At 37.3% G+C, this 17,487-nt stretch overlaps 1 protein-coding gene across 3 annotated transcripts; it reads left to right on the top strand.

The window, feature by feature from the left end:
* The first annotated feature begins 5,422 nt into the window (after positions 1 to 5,422).
* Positions 5,423 to 15,605, top strand: LOC110380402 (uncharacterized). 3 transcript variants are annotated; one of them, XM_064042101.1, is made up of 12 exons: positions 5,423 to 5,624; positions 6,437 to 6,532; positions 6,833 to 6,876; positions 7,336 to 7,454; positions 8,897 to 9,015; positions 9,424 to 9,545; positions 9,790 to 9,845; positions 10,219 to 10,375; positions 11,012 to 11,119; positions 13,544 to 13,601; positions 14,156 to 14,303; positions 15,201 to 15,602. In XM_064042101.1, the coding sequence occupies exons 2-11, from the start codon at positions 6,466 to 6,468 to the stop codon at positions 14,299 to 14,301; spliced, it is 996 nt and encodes a 331-aa protein (XP_063898171.1). In that variant the 5' UTR covers positions 5,423 to 5,624; positions 6,437 to 6,465; the 3' UTR covers positions 14,302 to 14,303; positions 15,201 to 15,602. The 3 variants fall into 3 exon arrangements, with proteins under 3 accessions (XP_063898171.1, XP_063898173.1, XP_063898172.1); XM_064042103.1 differs by lacking the exon at positions 5,423 to 5,624 and adding an exon at positions 5,687 to 5,854 and having other exon boundaries at positions 15,201 to 15,605; XM_064042102.1 differs by lacking the exon at positions 5,423 to 5,624 and adding an exon at positions 5,687 to 5,891 and having other exon boundaries at positions 15,201 to 15,605.
* The last annotated feature ends 1,882 nt before the right edge of the window (positions 15,606 to 17,487 follow it).

The raw sequence follows: 17,487 nt of genomic DNA, 5'->3' as shown, positions 1-17,487 counted from the left end.
AAAGTGTTTTAAGTTATGATTAAAATAGCTAGAAATTATTTTGGCATTTTGTTAGAAAAAAATGACTACATTTCGTTACTTTGAAAAAAAAAATCCTAAGCTATTTTACGATTACCAAAAAGGAGTCAAAGGCCCACACAGGTGCTGTAAGCATTCAATATCAAGTTCAAGCATTCGTCATTCTACAAAGTCGCGGGTATCCAAATACAGTCTAGCAATTTCTTCTAGTCGACAGAATGGCAAATGTTGAAGTTTGTAGCGACTGAGATCGTGTCTGTCTGAATTATGGTGACGTGCACTTGATTGAAGTGGATGCACTGAACCACTTTACCTTGTGGTAGCGGACTCCCTGCTTTGTGCAGAGAAATTGCGAGCCATGTTCGGCGTGCAGAGAAAATGTTGCTTGCGCGATTTAGAGATGTAGATTAGCTTTTGGGTACAGAGATGGCTATTTTTATTTGTTTATTATTTATTTTGAGGTGATAAATTGTTGCTTTAATGGCTACTTCTCATTTAGTGTAGATTCTAGTTAGAAATGTTAATGGTTTCTGTTTCTGGTTGCGGTTGGTAACTTTTTTCACATTTTTCTCAAATGCTCCAGTCATTTGAGACTGGCTTCTACTTAATAATCTAAAGTGTGTTATCGATATTATCCTAAATTCATATCTCAAGCTACAATCTCACCTAAACACGTGTAATACCCTACTTGTTTGTATCAGAAGGACTACTAGAATCCAATATGAATCTACTAATCCATACGAGTCCTTCCAATTTCCTAGTAACATAGGCATTTCTACGGTCAGTATTTCTCAAGGGGCGCGAGTAAAACCACGGTAAAACAGCTAGTTCTCTATGTTCATTCAAAGTGTAATCTCTGTCGTGAGCTACTCTGTAATATCCCGCAGTAGAGGGGTAGCAATCAGGTTCCATGAATGAAGACAGTTAAGGTCAAGTTGCACAATAACTGTTCTTTGTATTAGACGTACAGCGTGCAGACGAGATGATAATACTACTTTTGTACATTACATAGTAAGCAATGTACTGCGGATTTTTTTAAAGTAGATATTATATGCTATTGGAATATAAAAGCCGATTTCATCAAACTCACATCGCTTTACGGTATAGTTTTAAGTTATTTGATGGTTGGATGAATAATAAAAATTAATACGTGTAGTCTAGACGACTTTTGAAGAAAATATCTTGAAGTTCGATTATCTTGAAAAGGGTTTGCCCAGTGACTTTTGCCCAGTGTATGCCATGGTCAAATTTGTCTGTATTGACCTATACTCTCACCTCATGAAAGGATGTGCACTACTTATAAGTAACCCTGTATAAGCTGATTGCACAATTCCGTAAATTGCTATTGTATTGATCTACTTTATCGTCGATCTTCAATTAGGAAGTAGATTCCTAAAAATACTTCGATTAAATAAACAATAGACCACGCGAAGTATGTAGGTAGCTTTGCCTTTAATAAATAAATATGTAGAGCGTATCGTAGAAGCATGCATCCATGACTTTGTGTCGGAAAAGTCAGTGATCGCAGACAATGAGTTATTTAACGCCGATAATTAAGCAATTAACGTCTCAATTAGGCTTACCTTTGAATGTTTTCTTTAGTGGTTATGACGTCCCAATTTATTTAAATGAGTTTTCGCTGTAAGTAGTGTGCTGTACCTTAAATGATTATGAGATATCAATTTTTAACCATTAGTTTTGAAGCTTGTAAAATTAAGTTGGTTCTTCTCTCTTTGTATAAATTGCATAAATAGAGAAGCCGATTCCTGATATAGATTTTCATCAAATTAGCTTCAAAAGATGATCCAAAGTAAGCTATCTTATCCATCCATCAAGGACTTATATACACCTTATGAAGATTCACATTGTAAACCATACTTTACCACGCAATGTTTTTTAATTAGCCAATAAGATGCTCTTCTTAATATTCCAACACGAATCTTGAAACACCTAAATGAGAATATCTCCAATTTAGGATTATTTTTAAGTGACTCAGCCATTTGATAAAAACTGAACGTAATTTGTCTGTCTAGAATCAATGACCGCATCACAGCTCGGAAGGTCGGGACATAAAGGTTGTTATAGCACATTATCGTTTCTTGAAAAAAAATAGAAACTTTTAAATATGAAGAGCCAGGAGAGACTCAAAGAACCATTTTCTTGTTAGTATAACGTTAAATAGGATCATGAAAAATGGTTAACAGGTGTTCTATAAGTGGGTACAAAGTGACTCATATTGTCGAGATAGGCAGTTTCTTTATGTAAAGTTAAGTTTCCCATTATATCCCCTGAAAAAAATTGCACCTTAGAAAATATATTATCGTACTTTCAGCAGTATTAATTAACGCTTATAAATAAGTGATGTGTATCTGCCAAAGTTTTTATACAGTGCTTTAAGACAACAAACCCGCATACGAATGCAATGAGCTCTATATATGTATGTATTGTCTATCGATATGTATCGAAGCCGTACATCGACAAAGCAGTTTATAGTTGCAATGTTATTGTGTCCTATATAGGCAGGTACGTAATACTGGTTTGTTTAGTAGCTCTACGTAGAGCTGTGACGTGCATGCGATCAATTCCAGCGGTGAAAATGCGTCATCCGCACTAACAGGCAACTGGCATACGTTAGAAAATTTTCGTTTTCTTCTCGTGCATTTTTTTTCAATATAGAATAATCTATCACGATGTATTGCATATTGCTATTGCAGATTGGCTAAGGAATAGAACTACTCGAGAATGCTCGAGCTGCTCTAAGTGTTATATTTTCTCTGTATACCTATTTAGATTTTGTAAAATGTAATTCTAAGCAGACAAATTACCTGCCCTATGCTATAAAGAGTTAAGATTCAGGTAACACAAAGAGTTAAAGTTTGCGAGGAAGTTGAATGACCGGAAATGACAATGACCTCTCAAAGTAGAGCCCCATTTATTTGCGTGACCAACCGGATTTAGGGTGGAAGATTGGTAGGGTGAGGATGCTATAAACATTTTTTGTTTGCTAAGAAAAATAAATGTAGACATGGATGGGCTGAAATGCTTTTTTTAATGAAGACAGACAGCAGCACTTTTGTAACTACCATGACTTAACGTGGCTTGAGGTAGTACTTGGTCACATTTCAATTTATACAATGCCAATTGCGAGGTGCAATGATCTCATACCTCGTTTAAATCATTGTCTTCAGACCCAAACATTCCTACCTCTCATCGACACAAAAAACTGCAGCAAAAACTTGACTTATCCAGCTTTCCCCTCGGTCACCACACCCGACTCTCGTCGGCTACGTCACGAGAACTGACCAATCAGCATTCGAAGCCTGCATCGCGGTATCGAAGTTTTCTCTCCCAGTTTTATGCATACAAACGGCATCTTCACGCTCTCGGGGAGTCCGTTGCTACACGGGAAACCGGTCGTGGCGGAGGGCCGGCCTAAGCCTCCGCCATCTGAATATGTCGCCTGAATAAGTCGTCATGTATGGGTTTAATATAAAATGTTAAAAGGATATGTCCAATCATTCTGTTCAATGAAAAACGAGAGTCCTTCTCACATTCACCAGTGTAGCGCCTTTGACTTCCTTTTTATAGATTTTCTTATTTGATTCTAATATAAAATGGCATTCCTTTTGTCTGTTAATCTCTGTGCTTGCATTGTTCAAGCAACACTTTACTTTTGAATATTAATATTAACGCTCAAACAATTGTTTAAATATTAAAATCAATAAAGTTACATTTCATGTGTGCAGTAGTGGCCCTCATCAGCGTATAAGATCTATTCTTTCAACAACATCATCAATGTAAAAATATCTTATATGACATATTTATTACTGACTAGAATTAGCACTGATTAGAACTGATGCTAGACTAATAGTCTTAATGATTAACTACAGTTGAAATACATAATGCTGAGCATGACATGTTCAATTTAGACTCTACATAGTAGAATCCAGACTTTAAAACAAAACAAAGCATTGATTAACAGATTTTGGTAATCAATACATCATTTCTGTTTGTATATGTGATGTTGTTTTGTGAAATTTTGGCGCAGTCACATTGTAGCTGCAATGTCAAGGCAGGTCATTGAACTCGCGGGTGAATCAATGACCTGATACCGAAGTACCTGCTTCCTTAGCCATCTAAATATAAATATTATGGGCTCTTTTATCAATAAGTATTTTAAAACTGAATGTATATTGATGTCAAATAAAGTAGAGTTCTAGTAAGAAGAGCTAAGCGGAATTATATCTTGTAAGAAATTAGGACTAACTAGAAGAAAAAATAATTTCGTTTAATGTGTTTTTTTTTCTTTCAGTAATAAATTATATGCCAAATTATTAGAAATTTATTTTAAATATAAATAAATTTATCTCTTAACACATAAACTCACTACCAAGTTTCCCAAAAATATTGAATAAATATTCAAAAAGAGAATAGTTCTGAAAAAACATGCAAAGGGGGAAAAATCGTGTTCCATTTTCAACGTGAAACAAACAAAAAGGAAGTCATATCAGCTACTAGCGTGTGGATGAGACCTAGTCTCTCTTTATTATTTTTCTTGACATATTTGACATTATATTTTACCATTATATGATTGCTTACGCTTCAACATATCTGATGACAAGGAATTAGACCGGCTCCTCGTCAGTACCGGCTTACGTAGTAGCTACGGACCTCCCATTATCTGTTCTACTAGTTCCATTCACTGTCCAAATGGCTGTGAAAACTTCGATAGCGCGATGCAGAACTCAATTTTCAATATTTTTTTTCATCAAAAGTACTAAAAAAATCTCAAATTTTAGATGCGCAAAATGCATGTCGCGATAAAGTTAGTTTTCTAATATTTTTTGTTGGATAGTTAAGTTTCTTATTGCTGTGTTTTTAGGGGGTCACGTTTCTTAATTGGTCTTATGGGAATCGTATAAGAGTGAGTAAGATGGAATGTTCTCGTACAAATAGAATCTACTTGTCCCCAATTGGATGTATGAGCTAATCTGTCTACAGTTTTAGCTCTACCGACTTTACATAAGAGAGATAGCTATATATACGTAGAACATTAGAAAGAGACAGTGGCATGAATGTCGACATGACATCATTCGTGATCAAAGACTTTTAACATAAACATATTAAAAAATATCATGAACTTTAATATGCAAAGTGTAATAAACAAATAATAATCATCCAATTATTAAAATCATTTTTTGTTAACAGTTGGAGTTAAATATTAAGTAAAGTTCGATATTTTTTTATGTGGCTACAATTTATTTTTCTTGTATGTTATTTATTTAATATTAAACGAGCTGCGACTACCAGATTACTTCTAAAAATATTAATCAAGTAAATACAGTTGAAACATATTTATTTAAATAATCGTTAACCTTACTTCCGGTCCAATTTTCAGGGTAAACAAAATTCACGCTGGCAACTCTGTCAAGCAGCCGAGATGTCTTCCTCTCGTAATTTACAAAGAAAACCATATTTAATATAGCGTCGACGCCATTTTAGTGCGTTATTATCCATTGAATTGATTTAAATCACTTATTGAAACGTATTGTGAATCTTGTTATCGTGAAATAAAGTGTTGGAAATCATCATTGTTGCCATTAAATGTGAGTATTGATTGTTGCAATAATAAAATTAAAAATGATGGCCGTCCATTTCGTAAAATAGAAACACCGCAACAATGAATTTGGTGTTGCAAGAATTTTTATACACTGATTGACGTTTATTTTGTTTATAAATCGCTTTCAAATATCTAAAACACGTTTATTTGCTATATTATCACTGTAAATATGCTGTATCTGAGGAAATATGGTCGCCTTACTTTGTCTTTCTACGTGTTCGTCTATTCACGGGTTTACCTAACTATAAAATAGGTATAATCATACATTGTTGCATATTATAGTTCACTACATGCATGTTCTATGTCATTCATATTGTCCCGATACTGAAGAAATGATATTAATTCTTTTACAAGTTCAGTCAGAACTCAAAAAAGCTGTATCTACCCGCCTGTAATTTAGTGAAATATACTTTTTCTACATTCATAGTCCTCTATTACATGTTGTAGAATATCCTATGAACGCAGATATCTCACAGATTCTTCATTATAACTGACCTATATCTATAAAAAGTATTTATTTCATCCAAAATACTGAGTCCCAGTGTTTTACAAGGAGCGACTGCTTATCTGACCTCAACTCAGTTACCCGGGCAACCCAATAAATACCCCGTGGTTAGACTGGTTATAATTCTGTAGGACTTACTGGCTTCTGACTACCTGTAACGACTGCCAAAGATGTTCAAATGACAGCCGGGACCTACCAATTTAGTGTACCTTTTGCAGTATGTACATTATCAATAAAATGACAATATCATTAAAATAGAATAATATTAAATAAGAAATATATTTTGTTTTCAGTGTAAGACAAGGTATAATACCAGTTAATCATGTCTGATGAAGAGGTGACGGTTGAGACCTCAGACGGCCAGATCCTGTCTGCGGAATATAAGGATGGTAAGTCATCATCCTCCGAGCCTTTTTCCCAACTATGTTGGGCTCCCAGTCTAACTGGATGTAGCTGAGTACCAGTGTTTTACAAGAAGCGACTGCCCTTCTGACCTCCTCAACCCAGTTACCCGAGCAACCCAATACCCCTTGGATAGACTGGTGTCACACTTACTGAAACTAACCTACTTAAGGATGGTAAGTGTATAAACATAATATGTATGTGAAGGATCCATATTATATAAAAGTACATTCTTTCTCATTTATAGGAACTATTAATTATCTAATTTAATATTAAATTAATTTCAGGTCAACTACAAATAGTGGAAGTCACACCATTTGAAAAGAATCAGGTAAAGAATGTCTTCTAATTATTATAATTTACCTTTCTCAATTTCATCCCTTAGACATTTCTACTTAAATATTTTTATTTTGAACTTGCTGGTTCTCATTCATAACTGTGAAAAGCTGCACTAGTACTTTCCTGACCAGGAATCAAACCTGCAACCTCACACTTGAAAAACTGGCTCTCTAACCACCATGAATTTTTTACACACTGCTTACATGTCATCATCCTCCGAGCCTTTTCCCAACCATGTTGGGGTTGGCTTCCAGTCTAACCGGATGTAGCTGAGTACCAGCGCTTTACAAGGAGCGACTGCCTATGAGACCACTTCAACCCAGTTACCCGGGCAACCCAATACCCCTTGGTTAGACTGGTGACAGACTTTGGTTTCTGACTACCCGTAACGACTGCCAAGGATGTTCGATAACAGCCTGCATACATGTAATATTTTTATTGTTTGTTATAGGAAAACCACATGTTACCGGACTTGTCAGAGGAAGGTGGTGAGGGCACTAAGTACATGCAAGTACTGGATACAAGCAAGGGGCTGGTGCAGCTTGATCTACTTAATTTGACACTAGTCAGGTATGTGTTACTGAAAAACTATGAAATTCATAATACTATGCAATATCTGGCAGATATTCTAGATAGCTTACGAAATTGTTTTTATTTTATTTTGGTTAAGTTATCTATACATCTATATAAAAATGAAACCTGCTTTCCGTTGTCACGAAATACTTAACATGAAAACGGCTTGACCGATTTTGCAGAAAATTAGAGGGGAGGTAACTTAGACCCGGGAGAAGGTTTTAGGATAGTTTTTGTCATCATCCCGGCTACGGGACGCGGGTGAAACCACGGGCGAATGCTAGTTTTACAATGAAAAGTAACAGATTTTCATAATTTCATAAATCAAATTACTTTCTGCATCTGTATGAAAAGTAACCCTTCCTTTCTTGGACTCTCTTGGACTTTCTACCTAGGCGGTCCCATAATGAACTGGCCTGATATAGTTCTAGGTGACATATCGCTACATGTTATGTGGCATTAAAAAGTACGTTTATCGTGTACTTAATATAGAAAATACACATCGATATGAGATGCTTAGTTTTAGTTTAGTAGGCATTTGAATGACGAGAGTCGCGTACTTTTGCCACATGTCGAAAACTGAGTATCGAAGTCTAAAAAAGTTTCTGTTTAAAGCAGGTTTATCCTCTGTGCGAATAAAAGAATTAATGGATGGCGTGTATAAGGAGTCTGTCCCCTCCTATAACACAGTGAAAAATGTGGTTAAAAAGTTTCGCCTCGGGGGAGAAACCGTCGAAGACCTTGGGTATGACGGTTGGCCTGTGGAAGTGCTCACTTTCGAAACGATTGCTCCTATTGAATAGGAGGTTCGGAGTGACCGCCGTTAGAAGATTAGAGAAGTAGCAGCTAGCCTTGGGCTCCCTAAAAGTATTTTTCATGATACGCTCCATGAACATCTTCACATGAAAAAAGTGAGTGCAAGACGGGTACCGAAACTTCTTTCAGCGGTACAGAGACTGGCGTTGCGTTTCAGAGTTTTTGGATCTTTGTGGAGGAAAATTCAAAGATGTGATCGAGCGGCTAGTGACTGGTGATGAAACTATGATTTTGTATTATGATCCACAAAGCAAGCGCGAGTCAATGGAATGGCGTTATAAGGATGAAAAGCCCCCTAGAAAGGCAATAGGCCGCCTTTTTTGGGGTATAATTGTGATTACTTTTATAAAGGTGAAGAAATGTTAATTCGCAGATGTCAGAAGTGTATTGGTATTCATTTTGATTGTATTAAAAAATAAAATCGGTTTTGTTTCATTTCCTCCATTAGTTCATAGTTAGGCCAATTCATTATGGGACCGCCCACGTATATACCCATTTAAGTAGATTCCATAGTTTTTGGCAAGAAAAAAATTGCAACTAAAGATTGGAATTATAGTTCCTTTCACCATTTAAAACAGGTTTAAATACACAAATAATTACTATCACAACATTATTCATTGTAGATGTCAAAATGTCGGAGAGTCGGAGTCGTTCCAACTGGTGGCCAACGCAGGCACGTCGGACGGAGACATCTCATCCGATGCCACCGTCACCTGTGTGCTGCAGTCCAGTGATACTGAAGGTACACCACCATTTATTTAGATATAAACAAAAATGTATTATTTACATAAATAACTTGATAGTTAATATGACAGCCCACATATTTATTATAACTTTTATGTATGCCTACATTATAAATTTTTTTTTTTTTTTTGTTAATACTAACTACGAAACTAAACCAATTTGAGAAATTCTTTAACTGTTGGGAAGATACACTATCCTCGCGTAACATAGGCTAAATTTCGTTCAAATAGGCAAGTGAAGGAGTTACACTGGGACACGGGTGAAACCACGTGAAACAAGTATAATTATATAGTTACATGTAAAATTTATAACTGTTATTTAAGCCACTATTCTTCACATTGATAACAAAAATTCTTGTAAACTTATATCTTCAAAAGCTATTCTAATAACTGTTCTTCCCCTACAGATCCAGACAACCAAGACTCGTATGTGATGGTAGAGAATGAAGACGGACAGGGTTCTCTCGTGATCCTCAAATCTGCACTACAGCAAGCCACCGCTGTGCAGGAGCCGGTTGAGGAACCTAAGGTTTGTACTGTTTTACTGTCAGTTGGTAGTTTTGCAGAAGTTAATGTCAAAATTGATGTTTGTTTGTTATTCAATCACGCAAAAACGGCTGGAACCATTTGAATGAAATTTGGTATGTAGGTGATACCCTGGATTAACACATAGGCTTTTTATCAACACACGACGCGGGCGAAGACGCTGGCGGAAGCTAGTTTATTATAGTTATTTCACAGCATGTAAATTAACTCGTTATAATTTGTTACAGAAAACTTTGTCACCAGCAGATTTGTTAGAAAAGGCGAAGTCTCTACACAAAGCTAAGTGAGTATTAAACTAATCTTCTTAAAGTTTGTAACAATAATTATGATGTTAATTACATAGTCATGGTTGCAGAATAACCTCGCATTTTTTTTTGTCACAATTCTAGTAAAACTCGGTGTTGTTCTGCAACGAAATTCCTCTCAGGTGTCTGCGCTCATCAGGTTTGCAAAAAGGTAACTGGGTTGAGGAGGTCGCATAGGAGCAGTTGCTTTTTGTAGAACACACTGGTACTTAGCTGTGTCCAGATATACTGATGTAGATGATGATATATGATGTCGTATATTGAAAACGCAGATCCACGCGAATATAATTGATTTTCTATTATAATAAAACTGCATACAAGAGGCTAAAGTTTGACTTGATAACTCCACAGAGCTCTACAAGCGAGCCGTGGCCGCGGGCGGAAGCGTAAGAGCGACCTGCCGCCGCCGCACGAGCTGCTGGCGTCGCCCAACTTCCGCCTGTACCTGTACTCCTGCAAGCTCTGCGCCTTCAAGTGTAATGCCGTCAAGGAGATGTCTGCTCATAAGGTATATACTACTAACTATAGAAACTAAAATAAATGTTGTTAGAAAACCCCGTCTGACCCGCTATTATATATAACTTATAAAATATATCCGTAATCGTTTCGGATCAGAATAGGACTTTCCCATTTATCTCCCGTGTCTTAAGAGGCGACTAAGGGAGCTCAGGCCTAGTGCATTCCACCAGCACTTGGGCATCCGCAAGTTGGTGTACAAACCACCTTAATAGCATTTCCAAGGAGGGTTGGCGTCAGGCAGGCCGCCGGCTGTAAAACTTATGACAAAACATATTGTAGTATGTTAAGGTCCGAATATAGCATGAATAGAAAAAGAGAAAACAAGCTGCGCCGACCTCAAATATAATTGGGATAAGGGCAGGAGGATGATATAACTTAGAAAATACTTATCATAAAGTCATGCGAGTTGGAAAACAATAATATTGATGATTTATTTATTTATTTAGCACTTACATTCTTACGATAAGTCTTATGAAATATTTTTTAGGTGCGTTTGTCAACATGGGCAGGGTAACCATTTCGTACTAAATTAGTACGTAAAATTGCCTTCTATACTATAGCCCGTCAATAGCTAACGAGCTGCTATATAATATCTTGATGTACTAATTGAAGTGATCTCCTGTAGGCCCGTGAGCACGGCGGCGCGAGTCGCGGTCGCTCTAGCGGCGGTCGCGGCGCCGCCGTCACGCTGCAGTGTGCGAGGTGTCCTTTCCGAGCCGCCATGCACACACAGGTGTGTAGCTGTACGAGATACTAACTATTGCATCTATTAGGTACTTATAATTAGGGTACATAGTTTAGCTTAATAGTCGTGGTGGCCTAGTGGGCAAAGAACCAACCTCTCAAGTATGAGGGCGCGGGTTCGATTTCAGGTCAGGCAAGTACCAATGCAACTTTTCTAAGTTAGAAAGTACATCTTTCTAAGTAGGTGTATATTGGACACCAATGCCTGGTAAAAAGGTGAAGGAAAACATCTTGAAGAAATCTGGACTATATACAGTCATGGACACATAATTAAAGACACTGTTGGAATCTTAAATTGCTGCCGCATTTCATCTGTATTTCTTTTTTCTGATTGCTACTGGAACTTTATTTTCTATTTTAAAATATTTAAGAGGGCATTGTGAAATATTAAAACTAAAGACTATCTTCAGTGATCCTTCGCGACAAGTTTTTTTTCGCTTTATCCGAATCTCGAGCGGTATGAACCATAACGTGGCCTGGCCATATAATTAAAGACACTCCATTTGCTCAGAGGAAAAAATGCAAATTATTAATATTATTGATAGTACTTTTCTATAACAACATTCCCTACACTGAAACTAAGTATACTAATTAGTACTAATATTTGGTTTATTTCCTTTTACCTCAATGACAGCACAACATCCCTAAGCGTGCAAGCGGTCAGTTTTGTTTTAAGTCGCTACGGGAATTTTCTTCCATGCTTCATAAAAATCTGTGTAAAATTGATCAATGTTTCATGTATGACTTATCGCCATTGTGTTTTCTGGCCGATCACCAGTTTTTTTTCTATTAAATTTGCGATGGGCCAAACCAAAACCGTCATAAGTTGCTCGATCAAAGAGTCCTTTTTACTACTCTTACAGTGTTTTTCAGAACTTTTCTAATTTGGAAAGCGCTAAGGACCGGTAAATTATGCTTAGCATATAACAAAATGCTATTTCTAAAATATTATAGTACCTGAATTCGCCTATTTTTAATAATATCTTTCTAAAAGGTCACCACACCAAGCAGTGGAGAGAAGCTCCACACTATTACTTTTTCGCCTCCTATGTTTGCGAACTTTCTTAGTGTATTTTGGTTCCATCTCATGTTTTGGAGGCGACTAATTTCGATACATTATTTTAGAATTATTCGTATCCCTTTGTTTAATGAGAAAAAAAATACATTTTTGAACACTTGTTAACTGCACCTTTCACATTTGATAGAAATAGCCAACTACAGTATGGACACGCGGTGCTTTTCCAAAAGTAACATCTTCCAATACCCATGCCTTACAGCTTTTCCCGACCCGGTTGTAGTCTAAAAGTTGTGCAGACACAATTGTCGTCCTTTTAGCATCAGATGACTCCCAAAAAAACCAGTACCGAATCATGTAAATGGTTCACTATTTGCCTATAGCACACCTTAAAGTCTGTTTGCGGACAAGTTTTCCTTGGGGTCGGTTTTGAGTTGTTCTCAAACCATGCCTTTTTTAGTGCCATTGATAAGAAATCTTTAATAATAAATTTATTACCATGTCCTTACTACAGATCAAGTAGTATGAATAAATCCGTATGTCAAAATATAATATTAAAAAGCCTAAAACATTTTACTTACCAGAATTTTTGTTCTAGTCTTATTGATAGGACTAAAATAAAAAATGTTAATGAAATAAACCTAAATTATTACCTAATTCGAGTTTTCATAAGTATTTTACTCACTTATAAAAAAAATTATGGCAACTATTTGTATCTTTCGTTTTTTTTTCTTAAGTGGGCTTTAACTGTCTTTAATTAGCTGACCAGCAAAGTATCAGCTACAAAAGTTAGTGTTCATTTCCCATAGAGCTTTATATCTAAAGTATTAAAGAAGGAAAATATTTTTTGTCCTTAATTTGAAGAACACAATGTAATATTTGTTTTAATAATAATAACATTACATTTTATGCCGTGCTTAAGCTCATGTCAGTACCATAACTATTTATTTCACTTCGCGTCGGGGGTGTCTTTAATTATGTGTCCATGACTGTATATAGTCTGAAACCGCCTCTTCGGTCAAGCTGTCGGAAATGCGGCTGCTGAGCACGAGGTCTCGAGTTCGATTCCTGAGTCGGCCCGTGCAACCCGTGCATCGGAGAGCACGTAATTAATGTCAGTCCTACGCCTGATCTACGATGGCTGTTCTCATATAAGGAGATCAGTCAGCTGCGCAGGACATATTATAGTGCACGCACATTTGCTTAGACACAGGTGCACTCACTATTCCTTCACTCTCATAGCGCGATGGGACTGCAATCCGATACGAGCAAGCAAGGGTTACATAGAAAGCGGAGCTAGTAACGCAAATCATCTTTCTTTGAAAATATCTTTGAATAGACCGATATCGACATAAACACTAAATTTAATTAAAACTTTGTTGTAATATTATATTCCAGTTAATGAAGCACGTGCAAGAGAAACATCTGGAGGGTGAAACCAGCAAATCTCCCTATTGTAAGTATATAATATAAATATACAATAATTTATAATATATATCGGGTGTGTCGTACCTAATCAAGTCACAGCCGCGCACGGCCTACGACAGTCGTCGATCACTCGCGATAATAGTCAAACTATGAATATGTATGGCACGGCTGCCGAGATCCGCGCGACAGTGTCTTGAAATTAGTAGATATGGTTCGTTCCCTCTAGTTGAAGTGCTAATTAATATCCTTGAAGAAGAGGAGAATGACGAGCTATGGCTGTAATATGAAAACAGATTACCACGCGGCTGCGACTATCACAATGCATATAATTCTACCGTAAGGTTGCCTGTCCACCGGAGCGGAGCTAGGCTGCCGAGTGGAGAAACTGAGAAATATTAACCAATAAGATTGCACAAAATCTCCGCTCCTCAATCCTATTGGTTAATGTTTCTCAGTTTCTCCACTCCGCAGCCTAGCTCCGCTCCGGTGGACAGGCAGCCTAGGGCCCGCCAATTAGCCAACTATTTGTGCTCTCACTATACCATATTTTTTTGTTCACTTGGTGTATTAACATATCCGCAGTGTCCCCGGGAGTGCAGGTGCAGCTGTACAGCGCGGCGGTGGCGGCGGCCGACGTGCTGGTGTGCGGCGCGTGCGGCTTCGAGTCCGCCTCGCGACACGCCTTCCGCCGCCACATCGAGCGACACCACCACGTCACCACCTGCTGACAGTACGACACCCATAGCATCGTCTCCCGAGCCCATAAAAGCCCATGGCACATAATAATGGCGTCCACGGCCGATTTCGGCCACGGCGGCTGTTCTCACTTAAGGAGATCAGCCAGCTGCGCACGACATATTATAGTGCACGCAGCTTGGACACAGGTGCACTCACTATTCCTTCACTCTCATAACCCGATGGGACGGCAATCCGACACCTCCGGAAAGAGATCAGGCGCAGGACCGACATTTACGTGCTCTCCGATGCACGGGTGAATCAATCACCAACTTCCAAACTACGGGCTGTTTTGTGAAACTTTAAGAAAACCCACAAAGCGATTTCGGCCCGACTCGAGAATCGAACCCGAGACCTCGTGCACAGCAACCGCGCTTGCGACCACTAGACCAACGAGGCAGTCAGAAATGGCACATAAAAGGTCTACGACGGAACACGACGGTTTTTAGTCAGTAAGAGTCTGACACTCCCTCACCGCTGCTAACCCACAGCGGGAGGGGTCATTTGATGATATTTGACGTCGTTAAAAAAAAAAGCCCTTTCCCAACTATGTCGGGGTCTGACTACAAGTGTACCACAAGCAGTGACTGCCTATCTGACCTTCTCTACCCAGTTTCCCGGGCAACCCAATACCCACCATTTCATACTCTGTACAAGATAAAAACTCATTTCTCCAGAGAAGGTTGAAAATCAGCACCTTATGAAGGTCAAATTTACAAAAGGTAGCCCCCAAACCGCCCTTCACGACTTCCTATTTATTTGTGCTAGGTTATTTGTACCTTATCTACACCACTATTATAAAGATAAAACATTTTTTGTTTGTTTGTAACCTAATTGCCCCGAAACTACTGAACCGGAAACAGAAAATATAATTTATCTATTTATTTTACAGGTGCGGTATTCTGGACTAAGAATCCAAGTCAACAAGGAATTGAAATCACATTCTTTGTTATATTTGAGCGCAATCTTCATGAAGTCAATATATTCCTAGCTAAGGTTATTCCATCGGTTTCACCTGTGAATAAAAACTATCCTATTACCACTACTCACCCATGGAGTAAAGAAAGATGAGCGGAAATGCCATAATGGTCAGACGCCTTCTTGTAGGCCAAATACGAACGGTGGGCATGACTAAACGATCAGGAGGCCGATTCTCCTAAGTTAATAATGTCAAAATTGAATAGAAATTGAATCGCAATAGCAGTTTTAATCATAGCGGGCATTCTGCTGCTAATATAAGACTAATCGTATTCCAATGACATTCGATTGGTCTGCCATTTGGTCTATACGGTAGTTTGCTCTACAATCATATTGGATTTGTTAATCATTTGCAGACAAAATGATTCATGATTGAATGACAGAAAAGAATAAAAACGTTTATTTCAAAGAAAATAGCGGAATGCCACATACGCTTCAATTGTAATTGAGTCGGGATAGGATCTCAGTCGGATGTGAATCGTATGTCGCTTAAGTAAAATCAGGAGAATCGGGCCCCTGTTACGAGTGAGCCAACGAGCCGTTCGAGTGCTTAGGTGATTTTGCATTGTGACACTTCTGCTAGTCATTTTTTTCTCCATGTACTCACCAAAATGTTATTGTATTAATAATAGATAGGTCGTTGCCATGGTAACGCAACACACATTTTGCATTTATACATTATAGAAAAAGAAAATCAAACAAATTACTTAATTTCATTTCCTGTCTGTAATGAACTATTGTGTGACAAAGTAAACATCATAATATTGTATAAATAGACATGATTCTAAAATAAATAAATAGTGAAACAGTTTTCTTATCATGGTTAAAAATAGCACTTGACAGTATGCTTAACTTTCTCAAAATATTTGAATTTTCCAATATTTTTGTCCATTAGTTTATTGTAGTGCCATTTGTAAATAACGCACATTTTTATATCAATGAAATATAGCATAGCAACAACAAACATATTTAATAATAGATGTTTTCCCGCGGTTTCACCCGCGTCCCGTGGGAACTACTGCCCGTACCGGGATAAAATATAGCCTACTAGCTTCCGCCAGCGGCTTCGCCCGCGTGGTGTGTTGATAAAAAGTAGCCTATGTGTTAATCCAGGGTATCAAATCGGTCCAGCTGTTTTTGCGTGATTGAATAACAAACATACATCCATACATTCTCACAAACTTTCACATTTATAATATAATTATAGCCTATGTATGTTACTCTGGAATAGTCTATCTACCCAATTCCCAAACAGCGAAATAATTTTTAAAATCATATTAGTACCTATAGAAAAAATCTCGTTCTGTGTTACATAAATAAAGTTAACTCTAATTGTCTTCGTTTTCCCTACATATAGCTATTTGAATACCTGTATAACAATGTTAAAGTTGCTACTCATTCCATATTTTGTGATTTTGTAGAACGGTCAAAATTGGAGGCGTCATAAACGAAAGTTACTTATGTGTAAATGTTTTCAGGTATTTTTAATGTATTGTATTTAAAGGTACAGCTAAATAGTTTTAATAACAAAATTATGTGTGCGTTCGCGCAGCGGAATGTTGTTGAATTTAAAGATTTTAATTATGCAGATAATTAGTGTAAGACGTCCTATAATTGTGTATGGTAAATAAAAATTTGTGTATGCAGCCATTGTGGAGAAATTCACCAAAAACAGATTCCGCTGGGCGAACGTTGGCGAACGTTGTCCTGGCGGAACTTTTTTTAATCCATAGACTTTAGAAGAAAAGAGATGTGTCCGAAAATTAGTGTGTATTTGTGTATAATTGATTATGTATGAATGCAATCAGTGCATGCATAAACTTCGGAGAAATTCAAGTTTGCTACGCGAACGGCCATTAGCTAGTTTTCATTTAAAGCGCTTACGTAGAGCTGTAGATTTTACGTACGTTGTTTTGAATTTGTTTATATTTGTTTAAAAACAGATTTAGAAAAGTCGTAGGGTTTAAAAGATAAAAATATAAACGTAAAATACACTTATTAGGTCTTAGTTCTTAAAGTATGCAGTTTGGGGTCTAGCTTTTCAACACCTTGTAAGTGTCTCCAACATGTTGCCAAGTATCAATGATATTCCGTTAGTAATTAAAAGTTATAGGATATTTTACCATGAACAGATCACTGTTTACAAAGCAGTCGAATATCACGACGTTCTAAAGTAATTGCATGGTAAAATGTATGCCAAT

Source organism: Helicoverpa armigera, chromosome 27 (assembly GCF_030705265.1).
Source record: "Helicoverpa armigera isolate CAAS_96S chromosome 27, ASM3070526v1, whole genome shotgun sequence".
Taxonomy (NCBI): Eukaryota; Metazoa; Arthropoda; class Insecta; order Lepidoptera; family Noctuidae; genus Helicoverpa; species Helicoverpa armigera.
The sequence above is the reverse complement of the archived record's forward strand: the minus strand, read 5'-3'. Positions and strand labels throughout refer to the sequence as shown.

Coding starts and splice junctions, on each gene's coding strand:
- LOC110380402 (XM_064042103.1), top strand. CDS start 6,466: ATGTCTGATGAAGAGGTGACGGTTGAGACCTCAGACGGCCAGATCCTG. Junction 6,877..7,335: donor CACCATTTGAAAAGAATCAG/GTAAAGAATGTC, acceptor TGTTTGTTATAG/GAAAACCACATGTTACCGGA. Junction 9,546..9,789: donor AGCCGGTTGAGGAACCTAAG/GTTTGTACTGTT, acceptor AATTTGTTACAG/AAAACTTTGTCACCAGCAGA.